At 31.4% G+C, this 18,486-nt stretch overlaps 1 protein-coding gene across 12 annotated transcripts in view; it reads right to left on the minus strand.

The window, feature by feature from the left end:
* Window positions 1-18,486, minus strand: part of LOC139513069 (uncharacterized) — a 28,750-nt gene that overhangs the window by 712 nt on the left and 9,552 nt on the right. For 3 of the 12 annotated variants that reach the window (XM_071301208.1, XM_071301203.1, XM_071301206.1), the window contains 4 exons: window positions 16,241-16,264; window positions 12,773-12,856; window positions 9,352-10,245; window positions 3,722-4,315 (listed from right to left, as the gene is read on the minus strand). In XM_071301208.1, the coding sequence (XP_071157309.1) occupies window positions 4,296-4,315; window positions 9,352-10,245; window positions 12,773-12,856; window positions 16,241-16,264 (1,022 nt within the window). In that variant the 3' untranslated portion in view covers window positions 3,722-4,295. Of the gene's footprint in view, window positions 1-379; window positions 417-1,481; window positions 2,220-3,721; window positions 4,316-9,351; window positions 10,246-12,772; window positions 12,857-14,980; window positions 15,020-16,240; window positions 16,265-16,769; window positions 16,818-18,376; window positions 18,455-18,486 lie in introns of those variants that run through there. The other 9 variants (XM_071301201.1, XM_071301204.1, XM_071301198.1 and 6 more) reach the window with 8 other exon arrangements.

Below are 18,486 nucleotides of genomic sequence, written 5' to 3' on the forward strand. Positions count from 1 at the left end.
CCCTCTTTGAAGTATTTTTTTTCCTTTGGATTATTTATAAGCGAATATGAATTTTCAAATGCTTGTCGACAAATAACAGCGAAACAGCATTCCAAACCAACCATTTACGAAACAACGAAATGTAGAGCTACCTTTTCTCTGTTCACTGTGTAAATATTAGTAACGTATTCCAAAAGGAACAAACTATCACACTTTCAAAACACATTTCTTTATTCATTACTTACATATATTAAACATTAATTGCAAAATGTATCATGTTGATACATCGAACCTTTATGCTTATTCTCTTTTTATATTATTTTTTTGTTAGAGCAAGTATGTTTCCATTACCATTTGTATTTTTGTATATAAAGTACCCTTTTTCCTATGAAATATTTACCTTCTGTAAAATTTCTATCTTGCTTGTTGTAAAACAGCTGTAAATAGAAGGAAAAACATAATTTCTATTCAACATCCTTAGTGCATAGAATTTAAACATATAAAATTATCTATAATTATCATTGTACTGCATTGTTTGTTAAGCTAAATCATGATTGTTTCTTTGTCATTGCTCCCTGAGGGATCTTAGTTGGAAAGAACATATATTGTATTGTATTGTATCGGCAGAGTGCATACTTCGCCACTACGAAATGATATTAAGAATCTTATTTCTGAAAAATTGATTGACCATTTGATTGTTTGTATCAATCAACAGCTATTATTCATTATTCAGCTTCATTTCACTCATTTTGGACTTAAATTTACCTATGGAAATGGTTTGGAAATGGGATGTTGTTTCGTTAAAATTTGTTATTTCCTGTTTTGAAATTAATTGTATTGTGTTTTATTACATTATTTTATTAGTATTGTTACCTTGTACGAACATTTGAGTGGTTATAACAATTGACCACGGCTGGATTTTCTTTAACATTATTTTTCAGTTACAGAATGCCTCACACATATGCTATCATTTCATTTAACAAAACTTTTCAGTAAAGAACGTATCTTGTTCAGTATCATTTTGTTTGATGGCACCATCATCATGTCTTGATTTAATCATAATGTATATTTGATAGCACAAATCTTTCTGTTGTAAATAAACTCATCATAGATACCAGGACTACATTTTGTATATACGCCAGACGCGCGTTTCGTCTACAAAAGACTCATCAGTGACACTCGAATCCAAAAAAGTTTAAAAGGCCAAATAAGGTACGAAGTTGAAGAGCATTAAGGACCAGCATTCCGAAAAGTTATTCCAAATACAGCTAAGGTAATCTATGCCTGAGTTAGAAAAGCCTTAGTTTTTCAAAAATTCAAAATTTTGTAAACAGTTAATTTATAAATATAACCATATCAATGATAATTCATGTAAATAAAGGCAACAGTAGTATACCGCTGTTCAAAACTCATAAATCCATGGACAAAAAACAAAATCGTTTCTGATATCAAAATTATTTTGCGTGCAAATATCATCGTAATAATTTAGAAATACAACTTACATCTTGGAATAGTTCTGGCAAAATTGACAAAATCTGCTGGCTGAGCATTGTTATCTATCGGGACTATTGCTAAAACTGGCCTCCTGTTGGTTGAGGTCCTTCCTCCGGTTTGTTCAACATTCATAGGAACTATGGCAAAATTGGAATTTGATCTACCACCAGCTACTGTTTGTCTTTGTTCTGGTAATGTTGCTGCTGTTTGTCTTTGCTCTGGTAATGTTGCAGCTGTTTCGTCTATACCAGATGTCTGTGTTCTAATTGTTCTAGCACTCTCTGCTCTAGTATTCCTGATGTCATTATTTCTATTTCTCCTTGTATCCTGTGTACGAAATGTATCCACAGCTTGTACTTCGGTTTGTGTTCTACCACCAATATTCATTTCAGTGTCTCGAAACTCGCCTCTAGTTCTTCTAGTATTCTGTGTCCGAGATGTACCCACAGCTTGTAATTCGGTTTGTGTTCCACCACCAATATTCATTTCAGTGTCTCGAAACTCGCCTCTAGCTCTTCTAGTATTCTGTGTCCGAGATGTACTCACAGCTTGTAATTCGGTTGGTGTTCTACTACCAACAGTCATTTCAGTGTCACGAAACTCGCCTCTAGTTCTTCTAGTATTAGTTGTAATGGGCATTCTGGCTGCTCTACTGATTTGTGCTCTTGCTGGAAGTGCTCGGCCTTGTTGTGTCCTTATTCTTTGTATATCTTCCCTTGTTGGCATGCGTCTGATTTGACCCCTCACTGATAGTGGAAATTTTAAAACAATGAAATTTGAAATTTATTTTAGTTCTGCAAGTTAGAGGTTATTGTTTTGTTTTTATTTGTCAGTTGGTTTTTTATTCAAATTCTATTTTTATTTGTTTGTCTGTTTGTTTCGATATTTTTTGCATTTATTTTTAGTAATAACAATCAGATAGACCGATTTTGAACGACAAATTAACAGAAATTATCATTACAATATCTTATCCACAAGAGTCCTAAGAGTCTATAATTCGAAATTGGAAATTCAGAACCAAAATTGTTTCACACACAGGATAACTCAGAATGTTTTGCATGAATTTAGATGAAACAATATTAGAATGCAGACACACAATGAAATAGTTGTACATTTTTGAAAATTTGGGTTAATTAAGGGATATTCTTTTAGCAGAAAGTCTATGTACACCTGTTTCAGAGTAAAACTACGCCATAAACATGATATAGTATAATATATAAAACATATTAAACTTGTTTGTTAAATATATGGTAATACGACATTGATTAAGAAACATATAGGTCAATTGGCAATTATAACTAATAAGAACATCGAATTAAGAAATTTAAATGTTGAATCTGGAGTAATCCGTTTGAACACAAAACCAGAAGGAAAAACTTATATGCCGACTCCACATCCCCCTTACACTGTTTGGCAATACAAACATATATATTCGAATATTTCTCTGTAAAGCACTTTTAATATGTTAATTTAGTTCTCGTTTACCATATATTGTGTTGATCATTATTGGTATCGTAGCGATTTGGTACAATTAAACCTGATGACGATTTCGTCACCCTTTCCTTTTCATAGTGTTTACTTTGCAAAAATACTAGTAAGGTCTACGTGTTGTAAATATAAAATGTATTCTCCTGTAACCATCAGACTAGAAGAAAAAACGAGATTCGTCGGGAATTCCTCAAGTTGCGCAGCTAGAACAAATAAAGTATGATATTCACGCTTACAATTCAAAACAAGTATGACGCCAATTTGATAATTATAGTTTTCCGTATCTTTAACAGAATAGCCGCATACATGTACTTGAATACCAACATTTCTCAAGTTAAATAGCTTAAAACAGGATACATATTCAACACAGTATCTTTTTGTAACGACCTTATATCTTTTTACATACAACTGATAAAACAAAAATAAGAACATTTTGTATACATGCTTTTAACAAAAATATGTGGTCATCTCTCGATGCTGCACCTTTGAGAACATGCAATGCCTTAGATAATGTTAACATATAGGTTCATCAATGTCATCTTTTTTCGAGCTTCAGAAAAAAATTACTCGAAGACAAAAATATCAATGTTAATATAGTAGTCAAGTGTTCCATATTTCAGACCTACAACGTTTACGACCTTAAAAAATCTTTATGGTTTCGCACGGTTTATTTTGGCAATATTTATACATCTGAGAACACAGATATATCTTTGTCGTCTGCATAATACTGATTCTTGAGACAAACAAAGTCAAATACAAATGTATCTATAAAATTTTTATTACCCTTTCGTATACAATACACAACAACTAATAATAATATGCTAAACGTGTAAAGTCTACTCTAAATTTTCTCATTGTTAATAATTGTTTCATTTTACATGAATAATATTTCCAAAAGCACCTGACAAATAAACAGTTATTGGTTTAATACTATAAGTATCTCTTATATTAAAGGTGTCATACATGTTATTTTTCTCTAGATCTATTTCTTTAATATTCCTTAAATAAGAAGATCTATTTATTTCGGTTTTCCTTTTTCAAAGCATACCAAGACATCTTTGTTCGACAATTTTCCACTTTCAAGCATGACAAACAAGCATTCAATCTAACCATTTGGATTAAATGCAAGTTAGCATGTATAGTATGGATTTAAATCACATTATTGTATAGATATAAATATCATATCCCACATAGTATAATTGTCACTTATTGATTTTATTTTCTTATATATAATGAGCATTAAAAATGCAAGTTCATATTGTATATCAGATCAATGATGTTAAGATTCCGTCTCTATTAATGTTTCCCACAACAACCAAATACGTCACTTCCATCTAACCTTGATTGGTGCCTCCTATAATTAAAAATTATCAAATATTAAAAGGTGAACTCCCTACTCTAACAAAACCACAACTTTTAATTCTTAAGGATGTAGCTAGGTGAGATTTATAAAAAAGAGCGTTACTAAAGGAACAAAATTAGATAAAAAATATTGATCGGATATGGAACTCCTCTTTTGCGATTTTTTTTAATGGTGGGAAAAGACTGATTCGGACTTTTGTCATATATTTAGCATTTGCAATATTTGGGTCTCAAATTGATGGTCTTCTATAAACGGAAAAGTGGGTGATACGAGCAAGTGTCGTATGAAAAAAACATAAGAAGTCCGAACATACGACAAAAAACTCCTAAACCTGACCTAAGTACATCCTTAAACTTATATTATGACATTCTCAATAATTATATGAACGTGAGTAATATACTATGATAGTTACAGACCTTAAGTGTATAAACATTACAAAAGGACAAACTTTTTTTCTTTTATTTGTTCAATTGCGACAGTCTACACATTCAAACATATTTTTTTTAAATTCTATTGTGAAATGTCTCGTACGTATAATAAACAGATTGCCTTGAAAAAGTAGTAAAAAATATTGCACAACGAGACCTTATCAACAGAATCCAAACAAACAGTTAAACACGTCACTGGAAAAGAGAAGAACTCTTACCGGATGTTCCAAGCGATGGCATTGTGAACTGTGGATCTAGTCCAAGAAAACTTATCAGTTCATTTTCTAGACTAGGTGCACCTAGAAAGCAAGCCAAAGAAGATATTAAAAGCAACTAGAACTGGTTAAAAAGCATGTTTATTCAATGGAAATCTTTTTTGTATTAACCTGTTTCCTATACATTATCAACTTAGAGAAAAGAAAACAAATTATTTGTAGTCAAATTAAAATTTAAGTACAAAAGTAGAAAAGTCTGATATGTATATGCCAAAGTTATTTTAAACAAAATAAGTTATCCGTCCAAATTTTTACTTTCTGTAATTTCATTTCTTGATTGGAATATATTTTTCGTTTCTTTACAAATTCTGTATTATAGTTTGTTTATCTGTTGCTATAGCAGTCAAGTTTAATTCAAAAAATTCTTCAAAAAAAAAACGTAATAAGTCTCGTTCAGTCTGTGTCTTTTTAGTTAACATTTTTTTCATTCAATTTCAAAATATACATTTGTATAACGATAATCACATTTTTTTGCAATGACCGAAACAAAGTCAAACGTTACGGTTATAGTGTCCTTTTTTAAGTGAATATGTAAAAAATCAAAACGACATTTTTGCAGTCACTTTTTATGTATCCAAAATCACACGTAAAACCTTTAGTTACACACGTAATTTTTGCAAATTGTTTTTACTTTTTTGCCATAATTGAATTCAAATTGTTTAGTTCATATTTTTTGACTTCATTAATATTTCAACAGACAATTTTTTTACGTTACAACCTAGCAATACGGAAAATATTTACAAACATTGAGAAATATAGGCGATTTAAGTTAGTTTATGAGCCTTCGAACATGTTAATCCTAGTGCTACGTTGAATGTAATCAGAAAGATTCCATGTATATATAAACATAACTTAATAATGACAAAGGATAAGGAAAAAACAGTCTACACGTGAATTTAATACCAAAACTTGGTGGTAAAACTCACCGTCAATCTACACGTGAATGGTAAATTAAGACATGTTATATAGCATTAGGTAGGGGTGGTAAAATCGCTGGTCAAATTGACCGTTAATCTACATGTGAATGTTAAATTAAGACGTGTTACATAGGTGATGGTTAAAATCACTGGCCAATTTGACCGTCAATCTACACGTGATTGTTAAATTAAGTCTTGTTATATATAATTACATAGGTGGTGGTAAAAATCGTTGGTCAAATTGACCGCCTATCTACACGTGAATGGTAAATTAAGATGTGTTACATAGGTTGTGGTAAAAAAAATACTGGACAAATTGACAGCCAATCTCAACGTGAATGTTAAATTAAGACTTGTTATATATATATATATTTACATAGGGGGTAAATATTACTGGTCAAATTGACCGCCAATCTACACGTAAATATAAGTGATACAGGGAATTATAAACTGTCAGTATCTTATTTGTCATATGGTGATTATTTGGATCACTGGTCAGATGACTGCTTCAAACCCTACCCTTCCCCTAAAAAATCATTCACAAATACGCATCTGTTATCGTTATAAACAATATTTTCTGTTTATTGCCAGATGATACAACTTAAGGTAGCACAATACAAAGATTTGTTCACTCCCAGTCAGACAACTTTAAATTGATGTAATTCATTTAATCCTTCTTTATATATTATAAATGAGGTACCAAAAGAATGAAGAAAGATTCATCTTTCAAATTGTGATAATTTCATTATGACATAATTATTACATAATTAATTATTATGTAATAAGTTGCTATATTGTGATGTCCATACTTGAATGAATTTAGCGTCTTTGTTCTTCATAGCATCCAAAACATTTAATAGATTCTGGTACAAAACAGCTTGACCTCCAAAACTGTGTCTCAGATTTCCAAAAACATCAATAGAACAAATTTTATACCCAATTGAATTTAGTGGTCTCTTATGAATTATTGTTGCAAATTTCATTGTAGATTTATGAGAGAATGAAATACAATAGGAAAAATCTGAGACACAGTTTTGGAGGTCAAACTGTTGCAAGAATCTATAAAATATTTTGGGATGCTATGAATAACAAAGAAGCTAAATTCATTCAAGTATGGACATCACAATATGGCAACTAATTACATAACAATTAATTATGTAATAATTATGTCATAATGAAATTATCACAATTTGGAAGATTAATCCTTCTTCTTTCTTTTGGTACCTCATTTATAAAATTTAAAGAAAGATGAGTGGAATTACATCAGTTTAAAGATGTCTGGTTGGGGATGGAAAATCTTTGTATTGTGCTACCTTAAGTATTCCCTTTTAAAGTTCGTTATTATACTTTTCCAAACCACAAAATACATGTCCTAATTTGTAACAATCATTCCTAACTATTGTGTTAACTTTTATAATAAAAAATATGTACAGTGTCCCTCATATATTCAACATGTTTAACTATCATTTAAAATATATTAAGTGCAAAAGTGCATGAAAAGGTAACAGTTTTAATTAGGAATAAGATGAACAATGGACTCTAATCGCAAAACTGCTTCTCAAGGCAATTTTCAACTATAGTTACTGAACCTATTTAGACAATTGGTGGATTTTTATTAGCTAATTGAAGTCAATTGAGATGCAAACAAAATATTCTAGAAAACAGTTTTGAACAATTAAAGTAAATAACAGCTTTGATTTTTTAAATACATCATCCTATAAGCATTGCCCCCCCCCCCCCCACTCATAGCTTTAAACTATAAGAAAATGCAATGCTCCCATTATCATAACCATACTGAAAATGTGTTCATTCTGATATAAAATAGAACTAACTGATAGAAAACTTAACAGGTTTCAAACAAGACCCACTGTTGTTGTTATAGACGGCATAGAAACTGTTTGCTTCAATGAATGGATTCGTATGGATTCGTATTGATAATGAAAATAAGCATAAACAAATATTTGCTAACAATTACGTCATTTGGTCTATGGGCGATGGTTGTCTCATTGGAAATCATACCACATCTCCTTATTTTATATAAGTATTATTTTTTTGTAAATATGAAAAACCTAACTTACTGACAGATCGTAGATAATGGTAACTATGATTGATCGTTATCACATGTTAACTAGTTAATATTTTTTCATGTCAGATTTAAGTATCCCTAAGATCAATTGCTTTATTTTGTTAACCACTCCCATGATCAATTTAAGCTGATCCAATAAAATCATTCATAGTAAACATATTGCAATGAGGAGACGAGTTATGCAATGAAGGTTTTGAGACGAGCTAAGCAGAGTAATACAAACAAAGAAATGGAGCTACTCTAGACCCAAAATTATCGTTTTAAAAACACACTCAAAATCCTGAAAACTCGTCGAGTAATAGTTTTGTATATTAAAAAATACTCGGGTTATAGTAAGATATTCGGGTTATAGTAAAATATGAAGGATGGGGTCAGTTATATAGAAACAAATATACTTACTTGGACAAGGTAGAAATAGGATATATTAGACAATGCCGTCCATGGCAGTAAGTATTTAAAGACAAAGCTTATCACAATGTTTGTACGTTTCCATATATGAAGATAGTATTATAGAAAGATCAGAAATACAGCACACAACCAAATGCCATATATAGCCAACGGTTATAAAAGTTAAAGAAAACACAGTACAGCAGACAGGTTTTAAGTAAAAGACAAGAAAAAGGTTGCACAAAATATAAATAAAGGTTGGCAATGTTACGGAAAGGCAGAATATATAATAAAACGCAGTTGGTCACCAATGAAAGAAAATAGTAACTCAGAACAAAAACATTTCTAAACAGAGGATATTTTTTAACATCGATTTAATCTGTCGTAGAGGATATACAAAAATTGTGATTTGTTGGTACAACAAAAAATCACTTTTCTATTTAGGTGTTGAAATTTAATATAAGAACTTTTCTAGCAATTTGTAAGCAAGCACGCCTTCTGTAAGAATGAAATAGCTTTCTTCTATATCTACTTAATAATTTACTAACTAACCCCAACCTAGTGTTGGTATACCTTTCATATGTTCCTCAATGTTAATAGTACTTTTATTAACTACTAAATATTTGTTAAGATTTGTGATACGAGATAACAGATGTATCAATTGTTGTACAATAATGTGTTGAAGGAAAACGTCTACTTTTTGTTATTTAATAATCAAAATGTATCTTCTTTCTCTTTACAATACCGATACATCTATATCAACGAACATTTTTCTACATTCGAACCAGTTAACTAATATGTTTCTAAATCTCTCACTTAATTAAGAAATACTCCTGTCGAAAAAAAAATCCACTTGATGGATACTTCAAATTGTTCCAAAGATACATTTAAAACTGGTTAGAACATAGTTTGTGTTAGTATTATAATAAATTACCAAACATATTAGCCATTCCCGCCCTACCACCAAAATTAGACATCACCGGTAGACTTCCGGCATTTGAGCTAGCTGAAGGCTGGTTGCTTCCTGAAGCGCCAGGAAACTGATTCATCGCTGCAAATGCGCTTGTACCCATACCGTTTCCTGTGGTCTGTGCTGTTGAAGCTGCGCCATTTGTTCCCGTTGTAGAACCAGCGCCCTGTGTACCGAATTGCATTCCTTGTGAACCAAATGGGTTTGCTCCCTGTGAACCGAATGGATTTCCTCCCTGTGAACCGAATGGATTTGCTCCCTGTGAACCGAATGGATCTCCTCCCTGTGAACCAAATGACATTCCTGCAGCGCCTGGATTTGATCCCATTCCCTGCATCATTGGAGAAAACATTCCATCGAGACCCCCTAAACCAGGCATCATTCCACCGGAACCAGCAGTAGCTCCATTGGTTCTTGATGAGGTTGAACTTGCTCCAGTCGTTCCTGTTGTCGAACCAGTTGTTGAAGCTCCATTTCCAGACATTCCTTGTTGTCCCATACCAAAGCTATTCATTCCAGGTGGCATCCCTCCAAAACCTCCGGGCATCATTCCACCCATACCGCCCATACCTCCTGGTGGCATACCGCCCATTCCACCAAGCGGCATTCCTCTCATACCACCCATTCCTCCAGGTGGCATTCCACCCATACCTCCAGACATCATTGGAGGTAAAAACATTCCATTCATTGGGTTGTTACCTCCGAAACCATTTGGTGACATACCGGCCGCACCACCTTGTGTCGCTCCAGACAGACCATTCATGCCTGAAGTCATTCCAGACTGGCCTGTCGTACCTTGTGTCATTCCAAACGAGCTTATATCTGGCATTCCAGACCAAAGAGTATTTGAACTCGGTGCTGAAAATATGTTAATTTAACCTTTTTTAGTTTTTTTAGTAATACCGTCAAGTCATGCAAAGGTATGAAACAATAACTTCGATACCAGAAGAAAGCCGTGTAGAATCGAAAGCTTTTCGAGAGGTATGCTCGCTTTATTTTATAAATGCATCACAAGACTAATAAGATATGCATATGTCTGTGACCATAATATTTCTTTGAATGTTAATCAAGTTAGAATATAGAGATTTTGTTAATTCCCTCAACCCACTAAAACGGAAACATAAACAGAAGATGTGGTATGATTGCAAATGAAAAAAACTTTTCACAATAAACCAAATGACATATAAATTAATAACTATGGTCACCGGAAAGTATTGCTGCACACACCTTCTTCCTCTTTTATTGTTTAACGGTAAGTTATTGTTATATATCAATATCGCACTAGAATCACGTTCATTGTTCGCAATTTTGTAATTTATCTGGCAATCCATCTTATTTGATTCGAGTGCCACTGACGAGTCTTACAAAGACGAAACATTTGCTTTGCTTATATAAAGAGTCAGGTACCGTTGATGTATATTCCATTATATATCACTTTCCATATCATAATTAAAGAACGCAGTTATATATTTTATCGTGATTCTTGGAATTTAGAATTGACGACATACGTCATGGGTCTTGAATTTGGTATTACTATGTATTTTCTATGTACTTCTTAAACACTGGGGATGTTCATGAATAATTGTTATAACCACCATTTTTAGTTTTAATGCTGTATAAAAAAAAACATTTTTGTAACATTCTTGTACATATTCCAAGAGCTTCATGGCTTTAACCACAAACAGATCAAAATGTATGAAGAATCAACTAACAAGAGGAAGACTTGACACTGTCTTATCAGACAAGACTGATGAATTACTTATTTTCTTTGGAATAACAAAGCTATTTTTTTAATTCAGCATCTTTTCAAACTATTTATCCATATACAAATCTCAGTTGATAAAAAGACACCAAATTGTAAAATTTACGGCATATATACAAACACAAATGACGTCATAGTCAACATTACAAAAAAAGAATGCAATCAAATACTTTAAGGGCAAATAGAATAATATTTCATTAATTTTTTTGAATGCTACGTTGTGTTGTATGAAACTAACAGTTCTGCTTATCTTATTTCCCCAGTTTAAAAAAAGTGTTCTAGACGCATACGAAGTAATACAAATGATTGTTTTGCTCTACTTAATTGTGTTGATTATATTTTTTTCGGAAAGCCATGATTAATCAGTCAAAGGTTCATAAAATGTTTAATATAAGATATTATTAACTTAAATTTAAACAAGTAGTATGTTGGGGTGGTGGAGGGGTCCAATTAATGGCGACATGAGTTGGATGGGGGCAGTCAAAAAAATAATATTGCTAAAAATGTACACTAATGGTCAGGACCGGTTCACTGAACTTAAGTTGGTTGACTTTGCAATACTAACACTACAGTTAATATACATCATTTTGTTCACGGTCATGTCAATAATGTCACCCCATATGGAATTTTCTGACCCCATACATATCGTATTAGGTTACTAGCACAGTATGCAACTAAAAATATATGTATAATTTTTAAACGTATTTCAAACGTTTTACGCATTTTAATCGCTTTTGCTAAATTTAGAAGTGGATGGCTTTTATTGGGCTGAAACTGGGACGTATGGAACTATGTTACTGGAAGAGAAACGGAACAACTCTCCACAAGAGACCAAATATTAACTAAAGGTCATCGTACGGCGTTCAACATTGAGTAAAATATACCGCCTAGTCAGCTATAAAAGGCATCAAAATGTCAAATGTAAAATAATTCAAACAAGAAAACTAGCTGTCCTATTTATAATGATCTTAGATAGATTGTATTAAATCTCTTAAAATTGTTGAACATTTTAATTTTTTTAGAGGCATTCAGGAGATGGTATTTTTATTACCGAATATTTTGTAATTACGTGCCTAAAAGCTGTTATTTTAGTCTGAGAAGACGACGGAAAGTTTTATCTTGTAAATAATATCTTAATTATGATGTATATGTTTATACTTTATATTTAATTTTAATGCATATATACATGTTGTTTAGGTAGTTATCGTCTCACATAAATCTGCTCAGATAGGAATAAGTACCGCATAAAAAAGTGTGTCTCTTGTGTGATTGTTTTTATATATTTGAATATTTGAATGCATAAGGTGAAAATAAAATACTGAATTGATTAATCATATTCACAGGTAAGAATGAGTCGTCAGTAAGGACCACTAATTCTTACCAGATATTGGTTATACTAACGCGTATGGGCTATAGTTTTTGAAATAGATTTAAAATAAAAGTTCAAGATATAATATAAGATTGCCTAGAATATCTTTAAAAAAAATCGATTTTTTTTAAATTGAGTCTTTAAAAAAAGAAAGAGAAAGTATGCTATAAAGTTTTGTATAATGATTTTTCAAGGAACAGAATTTATCACTCTATATACATCATATTATAAATTTGATCTAAAAGCTAAATTACCATTAGTTCCAGCAGTGTTCGATGTTCCGAGAGTTTGTGATGGTAATTGAGTTCCAGTTGACGATGAGGAACCGGTGCTACTCCCTAATATGAATATGTCATTTAAAATATATAAATAAATGTGCCCTGGTTTTCGAACAAAATTGGAAAGTAGCTTTTAAAAAGTCAATTAAAATCATGCAAAATCATGATTAAGATTCAAAACTTTATCTTTAAACAGTTAATGTTTTTAATTTAAATAAAATTTCTGAAATTATTTTCCTATGAATTCTGACAAATTATAAATGAAAGTTTTTGAATTAACAGATAGAGGCACACTGTATTTGATACAGTTAGGAATCGAAACTGATGCAGACATTTCAAACAGCAAAAAGCAACCATTTCCCGGTTTGCACCCATAAGCACTGCACATGTTGCTAGTTTAAGACGCAACGTATCAAATTTGCGTTTAAGCACAATATATATTGTATTATCAATCTCATAAGTTGTATAAGCAAAGCGTTATAAATATACGCAAAATTCCCTGTTATGTTAAATACAATGATTTTCAAAAGAAAAGCTTATAAATATTTGTTGTTTCAACGCAGTAGCTAATTCAAAAAGTCTAATACATATTATATCCATAATGTATATGCATCTACAAGTCTTATAACTATGAATGATCACGCTGAACTATATTCATCATTTTTCCTTGTGTCATTCTGTCCTATGCTAGATTTGTAAGCGTCACAGTCCATTCTGTTTCAAAACAAATTATTCACTTGAGAATATCAAATTTATATAGATTTTTTATCGTTATTTTCTATAGATAAAATATGAAAAACTTTGACTTTAATGGACTTTGAAAGATATAGAAAAGTTCTTAAAAAATAATGAACTGATTATTCTTATTAAGAAATGAAAAATAGAAGAAAAAATACTTTAGATTGAATTTGACTGTCTGTCATCACTTTTGTGTGCGCTACATGCCCGTCCTAAAATACTCTACACTCTATTCTACGAATTCAATAAAGACATACACTCTGCATCTTCTTGTGGATTGTTGGATATTCGACTCCATTCAGTAAATGTCCTACTGGACATATTTAAATTATTTCTCTCTGCCATAAAAAAAAAAAATGCTGTCGGTTTACCTCTTTCTTATAAATATCAAAATCAAATAGAAAATATTCCATTTTTGGCGAAATATTAAACAATCAACTTTAGAAAAGAATTTGCATTTCGATTCTTAATTGTTCTTTATTGAAGTTTTGTTAATGGAATAGTGTAAAAAAATGAATAATGATTCTTATCTGTTCTTAATTTTAAGGAATAGTAACCTAAAACAATCAAATGTAAAATTTCAAAAACTACATTTGAAGAACAACTTAATCCTAACCTGGTGTCATCATCTGTGTAAACGTTCCCAAGGCATTACTTGGTCCAAATCCATCGGAATTTGTATTCGATAACATACCAGTAGGTTCTCTTTGAACTATTCCAGCATCTTGACCCAAAGCATTTTCTTGGTGTCTTCCTATTCCGAAATTCGAAGGATCAAACGAATCGCCTTGTGCACTTACGCTATTTGCAGGGAAAAAAGATGTCGTGTCTGAATTGGAAGAAAGTCCACTATTTTCTGGCAAACCAAACTCTGAAAGCCCCATTATGTTTTGAAGTCCTGTAGGTGCAGTATTATCTCCTTGCATCGCAATTCCCGCTGGAAAGATCTCAGGTTGGCCAAAGTTAGCAAAATTTGCAAGGTCAACTTCAATGGAAGCATATGCATTATGAATTCAAAAGAGAAAGTAAAGAAAAGCAAAGAAGAGCCTTAGAGTTAAAAAGCAGACAATAATGCATATCGGCTATACAAGCAAAAGAAGCTGGAAATATAATAATCCAAGGACAAGAACATGAGTTCCAGGATATAGATATATAGATAAATAGATAAAGGAAAAGCAAGGTAATGCAGAATAATGTATGTATTCAATCTTCATTTAAAAAGTTTATACTATACTTCATTTAAAGCTCTCTGAGTTAAATAGAACTGATCAGGAAATATCAAATATATTGAATTTATTTCTTCTCTTACTTGCTTTAATGTTTTAATTTCTTCGCTGAAATGATGTATTCAATAATTTCTTTGCCAACTTGCTATATTGATTAAGTTGCAGTTCTAATTTTATGTTCTAGAAAGCAAGTTCTAGTCAACTACATAATAAGTCTAACCTGTACTCATTGAAAGTGAGTTTGTTGGGAATAGAAATCCTGTAATTATATATAATTATGAATAAAAGGAAATGCTGTATATGTGCCAATCAGACAGCAACTACACGACACAATTATTCAAGAGAAATATTGGAATCAACGCAGAGTTAGCGACAAAACCATGGCAAACTCTAAATCTGTTTGCTTAGGGATTTTCCGTTAAGAATTTCCTTGGAGTTCGGTATTTTTTGGTATTCCAATTTACCCCGAATGTGTAAATCATTTGAGAATGAATTGATCAAATCTATCAAAAACACCAAGTTCACCAAATAACAAACTAAAAAGGCTTTGTTCGACAATGTTTTATTTTAGAATAATTTTGTAAAAAAAAAAAGTCGTCTTATGGCCAGGGATTTGTGATAAACAATGATGTTTGGATAACGAACACACAACATCCATAAGGCATTTCTTAACTTTGGTATCATGAACAATGGCTTCATTGTATGACTAATTTATATTTGAATTATGAACAATGTCTCCATGACTGGTATCACCAACCATAGGTTCATTTTATTTGGTTCACATTGTCATCAAAAACAATGCGTTATGTATCACACTGTTGTTTATTATATCTGTTTTTGGGGTTTTATTTGGCCATCATAGAATACGAATTCCAATTCTGGTAAATGCATGTAATTAATATCCGCACTTGCTGTATATTGCTTGAAATGGAATGCCATTTTATCAACATTCCTGGGCAATAGGAATCATTGTCATTATTGACATTATATTGAATATGAAATTTAACATCGACGCCAGAATAAATTGATTGTACGCCATTATTGTTTAAAAAAAATGTAAACAAAACAATCAGTAAACTTTTTAAAACATATTTCGTTTCATATCATAGTTGTTTGGACTATGTTATTTTATAAGTATATCGTTTTTTGGGGAAACTAAATATTTTATTAAATTTGTTCCATATAGATCCCCCCCCCCCCCCACAATTTTAAATTCTCCTAATTCAGATGACCAGTGATGAACCTATATGAGGTAGGCATTAATACAAAGGTTTGCAGGGTGTGTTATAATTCCAGAAACCTAGCAACTGTAGCCTCAAAAAATTATCTTTAAAAGATGATATATTGACAGAAAAATCTATTTCATCTCTTATTTTTTTACATAAAGCTTTAGTTTCTGGAATCATAGTAAAATGTTATTCGGGGGTATTTGAGATGTTAGTAAGTGCATGCTATGAAATTAAATGATAAGTTCACTGACCTGCTCCGGTGCCAGCGCCTGTTCCTGAAAGATAAAATATATACATATATATGAGAGTTGTATATTGGAACCTGCAAGACTAAACAATTAAAAGAAATGCATGGTGCATTATGATTGCAGTAGTTTTTATTTAGATTGATCGAATTCGTATACAGTTAAACCTGATATAAAGGTCACATAAATTAACTTGTCCGTTGTCCTTAATACATGTACTTATGCATTTAGGACCACAATCGAAATGTCATCTGTATCATAATGTCAGTTTTCTTTGAACACAATGGTGACCTTTATATTCTGGTTTTACTGTATTTTGGAATTGTATTTTTTCTCATGCAAACAAAGAATGCTAATGATATATTGCACATATTACATAAAGCATTGCTGATATCAAAGGGCAGGATTAAGAAGAGTAATTACGGTACTTAAATATCAGTTCATTTGCAGAAAGCAGAGATCGTTTTATTGAGTGTCATTCTACAAGATAGTTTACAGCTGATGTTACAATTGAAGCAGCAGTTTATATTCTTACGTGTTCTTAAAGCATTCCGCCGCCGTGTGGCTAAAACTCGTCTTCTATCTAGAAAATAAATGTGGCTATAAGCAACAAGCAAAGCAATGAATATATTTAGCAAAACAGTTAGGCGAGTAAATGGAGAACTGCAAAAAATAGGAAGGTACGCATGCGGGAAAAAATGATGACTAGTATCATACTATGCTTGATAATTAATAAGCCACTATGCGAAGAAGCTACTCATGCATTAAAATATATTTTTTTATTTTATTTATCCACATAAATTCTACGTTTAAGATGTCAGTTTAAAGTTTTATCTTTGAGCAGATCCTTCATAATTTCTTAACCATATTAACCTAACTTTACTTGAACATATTGTCGTAGAAAAATAATTATTTCAAACTTTTAATTAGACTTTTTACAAAGGTTTCTATTGGTCTTATAACAACGAACATTCATCTTTTGGATTTTGTTTCATACGAATGGTTTGAATTAGATTTTTACAAAGGTTTCTATAGGTCTTTTAACAACGACCATTCATCTTTTGGGTTTTGTTTCATATGAATGGTTTGATTCTAAATGTTTCGAGAAAAAAATAGGGAATACAAAAAGGATATAGGTTGGGAAATAAATACGACAAAGCGTTTTGAAAAATAATATTTTCGTTCCTGTATGCCACTTACAAAAATAGTGTTTGTCCAGATAAGAAGCTATCCCTACCAAAAATTGAATGGTCGTTGTGTAATAAAGCCAGAGATTTAGTATTTGCTAACAAGAAACGGCAAAGGTCATGTTTATTCAATGTTGTAAAGGAAATAGTTTCACCGGTGTACGCATATTGTTTTAATAAAATTGCTAATAAACAGAAATTCTTCTTCATGCTTGCAAACAAAATTCTTATTTCAAAATATCCGAATAAGCACAAAAATAATAATCAAAATTTGAAAAGGTTAGATCATTACATTGATTAAAAAAATATAGCAAACAAAATTAGGTAACTTTCAGTTGTAGACGGAAATACCATCAGAAGTGCATAACATTTAACATGTGATTCTTACAAAAACTAAAGATAAGCAAAATTGCACATTTTAAATATCAATATCTTTATTCAAATGTATTTTGTTACCAACAAGCACTTGGAGCATTTACCACCTATTTTCTTTGGCGTTTATTTTTTTTTTTTTAAATCTTAAATTCTTTAATTTTGCAATTCATTCTCACTTATTTTATTTGTTCTTTCTCTTATCCATAAGATCTAACAATAATAATAATGATAATAACAGCAGATTATAAAAAAAAAACTGTCAAATTTTAAGCTACTGAGGTTTGAACATTTAAAATTGCTGACATTATTTGAGTTGATACTTTCTACATGTTTTAAATTCTATGATTTATGGATGAATAGTGCTTAAAATGTGCCAGACCAAAGCCGACTAATGGCAGTATGTATAAACAATTGTTATTATAAGATTTATGAATACTATTAAGAGAAAGAACATATCAAATTAGAAAACATAATTTTAAATATCAATTACTGAAAAAAAACCATTAAGCACCAAAAAAGGGGAAGACGTGCTCTAGGCGGTTGTAATGTAACCAGGCATTTACCACCACCAATAGCCTACTTGTAAATTGCCTTGGGAATACTCTTGTTCTCTGCACTGTAACACCCTGCCTTGGATCTCTACCGCCTCGCCTGAGTGCTATAAATATAGTCTAATTATGTAAAGCTACG

The sequence above is a fragment of the Mytilus edulis genome, chromosome 2 (genome assembly GCF_963676685.1).
Source record: "Mytilus edulis chromosome 2, xbMytEdul2.2, whole genome shotgun sequence".
NCBI lineage: Eukaryota > Metazoa > Mollusca > Bivalvia > Mytilida > Mytilidae > Mytilus > Mytilus edulis.